The following is a 12,732-nucleotide window of genomic DNA, read 5'->3' as shown; positions in this document are numbered from 1 at the left end:
GGATGTGCCAAGATACCTTGGACACAGTTCAATGGAGTTAGACTTGTGCACTTTCAATAAATGTATTTAAGAAATTTTCTAAAAAGTTTCAGACTAGTTGAAGCTACAGTGATCCATTTGGAATTCTGCATATTTGTAAATTTCGAAGAAAGAGCCATTTCAAGCGTATAAAGTTAAAGTAAATAGTATACCTCGGAAAGCACATTGCCTGCGACAGAGACTACCACCATTGCATCCGTCGATGGCACAGATCAATATAATGCAGCGAAGGGCTTAAGTTTGCCCCAGAGATTTGAGTGAGATAGGCATATTGCTACTGGATTTGGTTTTGCATTATCACAGTGGTGTTGTTGGAGCTCCCTGCATATGCAGTTATGGCGACACAGAGAATGCACATTGAACACATTCGGAAGACCAAGTTTTCTCCTGATAATCCCCTTGCAGAAGATTTGCACCAAGCGGTGAAACATCTCTCTGCTGAATTATACAGCAAGGATGTGCATTTTCTTATGGAACTCATCCAGGTAATTCCTAGGCAACCTACTTCAAATTATCTAATAGGTTTAACTGTACTTTTACATTTTTGTTTTCAGTACCTTAAAAATGGTGTTTTACTGCAGAATGCAGAGGATAACAAGTATGCATCTGAGGTCGAACCTTCCTTGGAATTTGTAATTACCAGTAAGGATATATGTGAAGTGGGTGCTACTGATACACTCTTGGTGTTTAACAATGAGATTGGATTTCAAAAACATAACATTGATTCTATATGTAGCGTTGGAAGATCTACCAAGAAGAAAAGACTCTTGGTGTTTAACAATGAGATTGGATTTCAAAAACATAACATTGATTCTATATGTAGCGTTGGAAGATCTACCAAGAAGAAAAGGGAAGGAGGTTACATTGGAGAAAAAGGTATGGGTTAGTGCTCTGTTTTTGGTTAGAGTTTATAAAATTCTTAGTTTTTTTTTTTGTTTTTTTTTTTTTAACTTATGATTTTTTAGGGAGGAAAAACATATTATTAATTATTAGTTTTACACAAATCATATATTTCACTATATACACTCTACACTCTGGTAACTAAATTTCATCATATCCATCTCTAAAGAAGGCAAGGAAAGGAGGTTACTTTGGAGAAAAAGTTATGGGTTAATTTTTTGCCTCATGTATGAGCCTATAGAAGTGTATATACTCTTATGGGTTAGTTTTCTGCCTCATGTCTCAGTCTAGAAGTGTATATACTTCAGTCTCCTATGGATTTTAATCTGTAATTTTTTAGGAGGAAATACATCTTCTTAACTACTAGGCTTACATAAACTATATACCTCACTACATACACTTCTAGTAACTGTATTTCACTACACCCATTTCTAAAAAATGTAAGGGAATGAGGTTACATTGGAGAAAAAAGTATAGGTTAGTGTTCTGCCTCTTTTTAGAGTCTATAAAAGTGTATATATACTAGTTTTCTATGGATTTTAACCTGCAACTTCTTAGGAAGAAATACATATTCTTAATTGTTAGGCTTACACAAACTACATACCTTACCACACACTTTTCAATTGTATTTCACCACAATCATTTCTAAAGAAGGTAAGGGAAGGAGGTTGCATTGGAGAAAAATGTATAGGTATGTTCTGTTTCTAGAGTCCTTAAAAGTGTAGACACCCATCCCTAAGAAATGTAAGGGAATGAGGTTACATTGCAGAAAAAAGTATGGGTCAGTGTTCTGCCTCTTTTTAAAGTATAGAAGTGTATATATTCTAGTTTGCAATGTATTTTAACCTGTAACTTCTTAGGAAGAAATACATATTCTTAATTGTTAGGCTTACACAAACTATATACCTTACCACATACACTTTTGAACTGTATTTCACCACAACTATTTCTAAAGAAGGTAAGGGAAGGAGGTTGCATTGAAGAAAAATGTATAGGTTAGTGTTCTGTCTCTAGAGTCTGTAAAAGTGTACATACTCTAGTTCCTTTTGGATTTTAACCTGTGATTTCTTAGGAGGAAATACATATTCTGAACCACCAGCATAGATCCATTTTAAGCATGGATCTTAACATGAGCCGAGAGCAAATTTCTTTAGGTGCAAACATATTTTAGAATGCAAAAGAAATGCCTAAGTTCTTATCGTTTAAATTGTATTTTTGAATGTTATAGAGATTACATAGCATGTGTATTGAGCCATTTTATAGAATATTTTTGAAAAACATAAGGTCTAAACATTTTACTCCCATATTTTTTTTAACTACTAATGACATTACATGAAATTACAAACAATAGTTCATATGGACAACTAATTAAATTAAATATGCATACCATATATATTTTTCTTTTTTATTATAGTTAACATTACTTTTTTATTTAGAAAATATTTTATTTTATTTCAAGAGAAATAAATATGCTTACACATTGCTTTCTCACTGGTTTATAGAATAAACCTTTAAACTCATATGTATACACATATACTTTTGGTCACCATATATCATTACACCCCTCTCTAAAAAATAACCATCTTTTTAGAAAATACTGATAGTAAAGTAATGTGGACTAACATGGGTATACCTTTCAAATATTTTTAAAAAAGGAAAAAGTAATGTAGAATAACATGTGTATACCTTTCAAATATAAAAAAAAAATAAAAAATAAAAAATTTGATCAATCTGATACTAATTTTTTCCTTCTAAATTCGCCACAGTTTAAACTTGATACTAATTTTTTGCTTTTCAATTCGCCACAATTTAAACTTGGAAACTTTGAATATGAATTTCTATACAATACTTCATAACATCACATTACTTTGCCCGCTAAAGTGCTATTGGCACGAGACTAAATATCTGATTGAATTATGTTATTTTTTACTTATCTAATTATATTTTTTTGGTTGAAGGTATTGGATTTAAGAGCGTATTTTTAATCACAAGCCAGCCCTGTATTTTCAGCAATGGCTATAAGATAAGATTCAACGATGTCCCTCCTCGTGATACCAACATTGGATATATCGTCCCAGAATGGATTGAAAGAAAACCCAGCCTTGCTGAGATTGAAGAAATTTATGGGTGCCGGCTTCCTAATACTGTTATAGTTCTACCTTTGCGTCCTGAGAAGGTTGAAGCTGTGAAGCAAGAGCTCTCCAGTATTCATCCTGAAGTTATTTTGTTCATGTCTAAGATAAAGAAGCTTTCAGTTCGTGAATTTCATGTGGATCCCAGCCTGAACAAAATTAATTCAATCTTCGTTTCACGGGAGACGGACTTTCAGAGTTCTAAGAGTGATGACAGTGAATTTTTCACTCTGCATTTGTCAGGTGAAGAGAGTAAACGTTCCATGGGGGAATCCAGCTATTATATGTGGAGGCAACGTTTTCCTGTGAAAGAAAAGTACAAGGTTGAGCAGAGGAAAGACCTGGAAACATTGGCGATTACTCTGGCTTTCCCCTTTGATAAACGCCTTACAAGAGAAGACATGGCAGCTCCCAGCATTTATGCTTTTCTTCCAACAGAAATGGTCAGCTGTTTTCCGTTTTTAATACAAGCAGATTTCTTACTGGTTTCTTCCAGAGAGAGTATTATTTTTGACAACAAATGGAACCAGGGAATACTAGACTGTATTCCGGTAGCTTTTCGTTCAGCATTTCATTTTCTCGTCCACTCTGATTCGCCCCCTTCATCAAAATCTCAATTTTATAAATACATCCCTGTTGAACCCCCTCATTACCCGCAGCTGAAACAAGTAAGAACTGGCATTCAGGCCCAGTTAAGGATGGACGAAATAATTTTATGCGATTCCAGCTTTGTTGACAAAGATTTCGGTAGGCCAACAGAAACTCGGACAGTACTGTCAGCATTTAGAAGCATTCTGGAGAAAGCAAGAAAACAAGGTTGGCAGAGCAGCCTGGACGCTTTCGTGGCTGGAGAAGACAAAATAGTCCATTCCTGCCTTGATAAGCCTGAGTTTTCTAGTATTTTGAAGTTCTTGAATGTGGAGAATGTTTCATATCATTGGTATGCTGGTTGCATTAAGTCATCTGGTTGGGTGAATGGTCTGTCGGAAAACTTATATGTGGAACTTCTTTGTTTCATTGCTGAACATTGGAAGTCTGTATTTTCAAGTCAACTACAAGATACTCCCTTCCTGAAGTATGTAAATTCTGCCAACATCACAGCTTTGGCAAGGGTATCAAATAATCAACCGGGTACAAGAATATATTTTTCTTCACAGCAGTCGCACATAGCGTGGCTGGCACAATGGTCTGGAGAGCTTCAAAGTGCCGCGCGACACTATTTTATGCCTGACCCTATTCAGAAGGCCATAGCAGAATTGGATGGTAACAAAGGTGAGAAACTGCGTAAGTGGCTGGAAGAGTATCCTAAAATTACAGAGCTTTCAATCTCAAGTTTCGCCAAGCAGCTCCAGGAGGTTGTAAAATCTTCAACAAATAGTAAGCTTGTTATCAATGCTGCACATTTTTATCATTTTTCATCTGTAAATAGGTACATCGAAGAGCGAGATTTGTTCGATCTTTGCTCGACTATTCCTATCGTGGATGGGTGGGGTACTGTCAGAGAACATGGTTCTGTAAAGATCCTCCTTCCTGCATCAATAAGTAAGTGGGCAAAGTTAATGGGAAGTCATCCATGGACTGGGCAAAACTTTGTTGCACTCTCAGAATATTATCTTACATTACCTCGTTGCGCGCGGGGTTTGACAGAAGCGGGTAAAGATTTGGTTTCATTTGTTAAGCAACAGCTTGGTGCATTAGATATTCCACAGCTAACCCCTCCAAATGCCTATTTTACCTTTAATCATTTGGAGAAGGAGAGTGCATTTGTTCTGCTGGATTGGATAAGTTCCCAGGAGCTACCTCCCTCATTTAAACAGAGTCTATCAGAATGCAAATGGCTGAAAACAGGTAGGGGTTTCGAATCTCCTGCTAAGTCCTTTTTGTTCGATTGGATAGGGAGGTTTGCTCAGCATTTGGAAGAGGATGATGTTCCTTGTATTGACAAGGCATTCTATGGGTTTGCTATTCATGATTTCAAAGATGCTCTTAAAAAGATAGGAGTGGTCACTGAGGTTGGAGGAGGATGCAATGTTATTGTTGATCATCATATTCAGATGCATACAGATTTCAAAACCATAAAAAGGCTATATAGGTATCTCCAGGTCTCAAAGTGGGAGCCTTCTGTAATTGGGGTTTTACCAATTTGGATTCCAAATGAGCAAAAATGGATGCCGACAGGATCCTGTGTGATTCATGACGTAAATGGGCTTTTCAAATCGAGGTTGAAGATCCTGGAAAACAGGTACGATGAACAATTGCTCAATTTCTTTTCACAGTCTCTTCGCGTACCCAACTATCCAAAAATTGAAGACTACTGCTTGCTGTGGCGGGATTGGGGAGAAAATGGTAACCATGGAATAACTGAATCAGTTTGTTGTCTGGTATGGAAACATATTGTGCATAAGTGGTCGAGTTCCTCTCTCACAAAACAATATCTTGGAAGCGGCTGTAAAGTCCCTGTCTGCACAAATAATGGAGATATCCGTGTTAGTAGTGCAAGCCAAGCATATATCCCAGACGACTTGCAGCTTAAAGAATTATTCAAAGGACGTTCATCAATGGTAAATTTTACTTGGCACCCGAACCCTTCTGATCCTCAAATACCTTTGGACTCTTTGTTCTCCATTTATAACCATCTGGGCGTTCGTAATATATCTCAAGCTGTAACCAAAACTGAGATTTCTATGCAACAGAGGATCCCTTGGCAGAAGCTTAAGCCTGGGGAGGGGATATTGGGGATGGGGTTATACAGAGTATGTGTTGCCTATCTAGCGAAGTCTTCGTTCAATTTGCACTCTCAAAAGAGACATCAACTTGTCAAGCCTCTCATGGAGTGTCCTGTGTTTGGAGTGGTAGAACCACTCAGTGTAGAATATTCTCTATTATCAGGACAGAATATTAAAGTAAGCACAACAGCTATGGTAAGATGGGAGAAAAGCTCCAAGAGGCTTTTGATACAGATTCCTGATAGAAACAACCAAAAGGCAAAGATGATGTTTGTCACTAATTTTGCTGATGTAATCTCACAAGGTCTGTTAGCAGAATTTCCAGATTTGGTTGGAGGACTATGTGAGCTGATTAAATTGGGATGTGCTTTTGACTTCAACTCAGAAGCAGTGGATTTCATGCTTCAGAGCAAAAATCTTCAGTTGTTCATAGAGGATGAGGGCTTTCTGTCTTCCTATTCTACCTAAAACATGTAAAATAAGACAGGTTCTCGAAAGAGTGTACTCAGGTTGTATTTACTTAGTATTATAGATTTAAGGATAACTTCGATCGTTAAAATTTGCAAGGGTTTAGGGTTTAGATATAGATTGGGACACTAGCAAGCATTGTCATATCCTATATGAAGGTAGGTCGGTGATTCAAGTTAGGTTTCTCTTCCATTAGGTAGACTTGAAGATCTTAAATGAACTTAAATATTTGTATTTCAATATATGCTTTTACAGAGTGATTAAACTTTTTAAAATTAAATTGTTAATATGTTGAAATTTACTTTAATCCCACTTCCCATGCATGTTATGAAGCGATGGAATGGAATTAGCTTTTTTTTGTTGTTCCTTTTGGTGTAAATTTTTAAGTTCTGGTTAATACATATGTTGTAATTTAATGGTAAGGTAATTTTGAAATTTAAGTTTGATTAAACAAATTTTTTAATATAAAATACGGTATAGAATATTTAAAAAATTATTATAATTATCAAAATTTTAATTAAAACAATTAATCACCGTTTTAAAATTTAAAATGGAGAAATTTGTGTTTATATAAATAATTTAATTTTGGATCAATTAAATATCTAATTTCTCTTTAGTAACTCAATTCTCAATAGATTCTATGTTAACTGAAAACAAGATACAAGTTTTTAAATGTTGAATTTTTTATATACAATGGGAAAGCTATTTTATATACAAGGGGGAAGCTATTTAAGTTCTTATTGGCAATGAGGAAGTTGGGATTCATATTTGACTGCACTTAATGAATTATCATCAATTCTTTTTTGGAAAATCTGTTGATTAAAGTGCTATTCTTCATTTACACATCCATATTGATTGCATCAAACCAGGACATCAATTATGTTTTTGTTGTTTCCCATTTTTTAAAGAAAATTGACTCAAGTTATTAAAGGTTTGCAAAAGCTTAGATTTAACAATAATTGTAATCTTAAACCATTTAGGTATTTTATTCACTATTCATAAAACCTGTTTCTTCTATTTTGTCTTGTTAAATTGTACAATGAAAAAATTAAAAAAAAAAGGTAAATTAAAAAAAAAAGGTGTTTTGAGATATTCAATGCACATTAGTATCATACATTAAATTTAAGTGAGTGGTTTTTTGGGTTAAAATTTGTTTACATGTGGAGATGGAGATTCATATTCATTGCATTTAATCACTGAATTATCATCAATTCTTCCCCTTAGAAAATCTGTTGATTAAAGTGTTATTCTTCATTTACACAACCATATTGATTGCAACAAACCATGTCATCAGTTCTATTTTTGTTGTTTTCTATTTTTCTATAGAAAATTGACTCAAGTTATTGAGGATTTGACAAAAGGCTAAGTTTAATAATAATTGTAATCTCAAACCATTTAGGTTTTTTATTCATTATTCATAAAATCTCTTTCTTCTATTTTGTCTTATTAATTTGCAAAAATAAATAAATTCAAAAAGATGTTTTGAAATATTCAATGCATATTTTTATAATACATTAAATTTAAATGAATAAATTTATTTATAAATTTAATTAGATTTTATAAGTTATACTAAATATTTTAATCATAAAATTATTTTACAATTTATAGACAAATTTGAAAACAACTTACTAGAGATTTTTATTTAAAAATTTTATTTAAAAATTTGAATAACCAAGTGATATGGAACAATTTCTATATACAAAACAAAATAAGATTGCTTCCTAGAATTTGTTAATTACTAAATTGCGAATTTAGTCATTATAAATATATTAATATATAAAATCAAAATTAAAATCTTTTAAGAAGAAATTAGAACTTTGAATTTTGCCCATTGTGTTTAATTTGTGATTAAGAAGAATGAGTTGTATCCTTATACATGTTTAATTTTTACAAATAATATGTTATAAATGTCATGAAAGTTATTATTAATATATTAGCATAAAAAAAACAAAACTAAATTTTTTAAATAAGATATTAATATTGTAAATTTTATTGTTAAGATTTAACTTGTGAGTAAGAAAAATGATTTTTATCCTCCCTATCTTAACTCTTACAAATGACATATTATACTCATAATAAATATTTTATTTTATTTTTTTAATATTATTATTAATGTTTTAAAAGTTTTTTTTTCATATAATTGTTGTTAATTCTCACAAACGAAAAACTTATTTTTGAAATATTATATTTATTTTCTTTTTATTACTTAAAATAAATTTATTATTTTACTAACAAATATTATATAACATAACTTTATCTCAACATTTTTATCTCATCTTTTATCTCAACATTTTATTACAAACTTTTTTATAACTTTTTATTGTGACTCAATTAATGACCAAAGTGAAATGTAACATGTTTCTAAGCTAGATATCGTTTAACTAAATATATATGTGAACATTTAATATTACTATTATTATTATTATTTTCCAATTTTAAGGTCACCACCAAGCTAGATACCAAATTGGTGTATGAGACCCCCTTGTTTGTGGGGCAAAGGACCCACCTCTACGCAATGATTTGTCTGCTAAGTCTACAAAAGCATACATACTCTACCCTCCTCTGGTTTTGAACGTGTGACCTATTGGGAGAAGACATACATACATACTCTACCCTCCTTTGGTTTTGAACCTGTGACCTATTGGGAGAAGGCATACATACTCTACCCCCCTCTGGTTTTGAACCTATGACTTCTTAGGAGGAAACACATGCGCATTAGTAAACTTCCAAACCATTATCATTACCATTATGAGTGGTCTATGAGGTGAGTGTGAAAATCCAACACCCACCGTACCCGCCCGCCCCTGCCTCCCCCTTTCAAACATACTCTACCCCCATTTGGTTTTGAACTCATGACCTTTTAGGGGAAGGAATCTATACTCTACCCCCCTCTAGTTTTGAACCTGTGACCTCTTAGGAGGAAACACATGCCCACAAGCATTAGTAAACTTCCAAACCATTATCATTACCTTTATGAGTGGTCTATGAGGTGAGTGTGAAAATCCAACACCCCCCTCAAACGAAAATTGGGGATTTGAGCCTAGGCCAAGGCTTTGATACCATGTTAGGGTTTTCCTTTACACCAAAACCCATAGGAATTAGTAAAATTTCAAACCATTATCATTACCTTTATGAGTGGTCACAGGGTGGATCCCAAAGTGGCGGTTAGTCCAATTCCCAATGAGGTGAGTGTGAAAGTCCAAGAGGTGTTTGCCCCACTTTCTATTATAAAGTCATGGGCATTATGACTTCAAGCATCAATGACTAGTTTCAAAACAATAACTAAGAAATTAGTATGAAGTGGTTGTCATATCACTACTAAGTTCAAATTACCAACTACCCAAAATAACAAAATAAATGGTTTCATATTCATGAGTAAGACATGTATGGAATGAAATCAGAAAAAAAACAAATTATAATTTTGGTAGATTGATGGTCACTTCCTCTTTTAAAGAGGAACTTGTTAGTTTTCTTTGAAGAAACATGTCAGAAAAGATGATTTGTATTTTCCAAATCAAAAGTCAATAATCTATCTATGTAAAATAAATGTTTAAAAATAAAAATAACATCTTATTTCTACTCTAGATTTTATGCAAATATTTATTCATGGAAATTATAAATGATAACGCTCTATTTGCTCCCAATCCATTTTGGTTGTGTGCATTTTCATTTGTTAGTATTGTGAGTATAGGGTTATGATGTTTCATTTATTTATTGAGGTTAAAGAACTCTTCAACTTATGGTTATCATTTCCTTCGTACATGCAAGGAGAAATGGGTTTGCCACATAATTAGTGCATTTAGACATTTGTTGGCTTGAAACAAAAAAGGTCCATCGTTCTTATCCATCAAGTGAATGATATGCATTCTTAGACTTTGTCTATCAAGTTAATGATATACTCAAAGTAATTATCTTACTCTGCTTTTTTCATTGTGATCACTGATGTAGATGGCATATAATTCCTCAACTAAATTTTAACAATTAGAGTTAGTGTTGTTTCTTTAATACTCAACCACTACCTTAATTTATCTTTCATATCGTATTGTTGAAAAAGATTAAAAAAGTTGAAAAGGGTAATTAACCTTCAAATCTTTATTGTATTGTTAATTAGGTGAAAATTTCATGTGCCAAACAAGGAAAGCAAAATAGCAACATCTTCACCTTCCATGAGACCATAGAAGTTCCCATAAAGTTGCAAGTCAATCCTAAATTATGATGAAATTCTAAAAACACTCTTATTTGAGATAACTAGAAAAAGAAAAAGGACAATTTTTAAAATATAAAAAACATTAAAGAAGAAAATATTGAGAAAAATAGATAAAAGAGAAACTTGACATGAAAGCATAGAGAAGATATCTTGTTAAGACTAGTAGAGAACATAAAGAAACCAAAGATAGAAGACAATAAAACAAAAAAGATGAGAGATGAAAATATTTAAAAAAAGTTAGTGGTTATGTTAATGAAAGAAGTAAAAATCAATCATAAAATAGAAAACACTAAGGGCATAGATATAGAAATGTAACACAGAAATATAACTAACAATACATTGCATATACAAAATAAGGAAAAAAGAATACCAAGTATGCCCATAAAATTCAAAAACATATATAAAATAAAGAAGAAGAGTACCAAGTAAGCTAATAAAATTCAAATGAAGAAATAAATATACGTAAAAGAAGACAAGAAACTAACATTACATTGCATAGACAAATGAGGGAAAAAATTAAACTAGCCAATCAAAGTCCAATAAAAAAATAAATATAGATATTAAAAAGAAACAGAACGGAAAAAAATCAAGATTATCTAAAACAAAAACAATGCAAGAGCAAAAACAAATAATCACACAATTTTACATAATTTTGGATGTAAAGATAAAGAGAAAGAACCTCAAAGCCTTTTGCATTATTTTTAGCATAATAATGTGTTTAGCATTCAAGGTACCATTTATAAAATCAATTCATTAATAAACATAATTGATAATTTATTGGAAAGTTAATTTATTAATTTACTCAAGTTTGAAGTTATATGAGTTTTGTTGACATTTGCATTGAATTGTGTGGTGAGAATTGATTTACAATATATATATTTTTTTGAATAATTAAGAATAAAGTAATTGAATTATTATTAATAATAATTAATAATTTAAAAAGAGAGTTTATTATATATAAGTGTAAAATATAATATTGTTGTTGCTTAATACCTTCATTTTATATAAAGAGTAATTGATAACTATTTTAGATTAATTTAAAGGGTTATTGTTGGGACTCACAATTGACCTATTTTTGACCTTATCTTTTGCCGTGTAATTACCCTTTTGCAGTCATAAGTTGAAAGCTTTTATTTTATAATGACATATTAACCCTAAGGTATGAAGTAACCTTCCGCATGTCTATGTTTAATTGTTTATTTCATATTCGTGAATATCTTTATACTTATCCTTGGAAACGCTGACTAAATTGTCAAATAATTGTCTTAAGCTTGCAGGAGTTATAATGTATAGTTGCTGTAACACCAAAAACAGCAACTACGCAGTTGCTGCAACACCAGAAACAGCAACTACGCAGTTGCTGCAACACCAGAAGCAGCAACTCCGTAGTTGCTACAGTCAGCAACAGCAATTACCTAAAGCAAGCTATTTTGTAACAGCCACGAACAACAGATGGCAGCTATCTAGAGAATCTTGACGTGGCATAATCAAGCGGAAGTCTAAAGAAAGAAGAACACAGTCAGCATGAACAGCATGGGGAAATGGCGAAGGAATATGAAGATCCCGAGAAGACAGTCAAAGTCAGTTACCCGCCGTGTAACAGCTAAAGCTCAAGAAAAGAATGTATTATCATACTGTTGTAACAGCACTCTGAATTGCTTATTTTTGACAAGATGGGTTAACTGAATAGGCTGTAATACTCTATTGTAATAGATGTCTCCTCTATAAAGAGGAGACATTTACATGAAAAGGGAGTTAGTCGGTGTCTATGGTCAGTTTGTAATCGAGATTCTGAGAACATCAGCAAGTCTGAACTCTATTGTATTTAATCTTTTTGGCAGATGAATATAAAACTGTTTTGAGCACTTAATCCCGTCTTCATTTTCCTGGGGAATCTTGTGAGAGGGACTGGGCCCACCTTCCTCACAAGATTCACCCATTTACTTTCCTGTCAAGTGTGTAAGTGTGCAGTAATTTCTTTCTGATACTCTGTTTGGATTTGATAGCATTACCTCTGGTATTCTTTGTTTTGCTAGTACTCTGTTTCATTGATCATTTGAGTTTGTTTCTCACCGGTGAATGAGAGTGCAGTGTGCATTAGTAACTCTGATTACAGGGGCAGGTGCTGAACGTCCCCATCTGGAGGATAGGGTCCTGATCCTCTGCCAACAGAGCATCTATTATTTTGCTTTCCAGATTCGTAGTTTTAATTAATTTCTTTCATTTTAACAAGTACTGTACTGACATAGCGTAAGAATTA

General features: G+C 32.8%; 1 protein-coding gene across 1 annotated transcript; it reads left to right on the top strand.

Moving 5' to 3' along the window:
* Positions 1-222: 222 nt before the first annotated feature.
* On the top strand, positions 223-6,551 carry LOC149201005 (uncharacterized). The gene is made up of 3 exons (XM_089401161.1): positions 223-524; positions 621-915; positions 2,898-6,551. Exons 1-3 carry the CDS (start codon positions 375-377, stop codon positions 6,263-6,265), a joined length of 3,813 nt encoding a protein of 1,270 aa, XP_089257287.1. The 5' UTR covers positions 223-374; the 3' UTR covers positions 6,266-6,551.
* The last annotated feature ends 6,181 nt before the right edge of the window (positions 6,552-12,732 follow it).

Source organism: Pinus tabuliformis, chromosome 2_1, assembly GCF_031772625.1.
Source record: "Pinus tabuliformis cultivar Carrire ecotype Pingquan chromosome 2_1, CPIR1, whole genome shotgun sequence".
NCBI classification, from domain to species: Eukaryota; Viridiplantae; Streptophyta; class Pinopsida; order Pinales; family Pinaceae; genus Pinus; species Pinus tabuliformis.
Note: the sequence above shows the minus strand (reverse complement) of the source record. Positions and strands in the feature narration are given on the sequence as shown.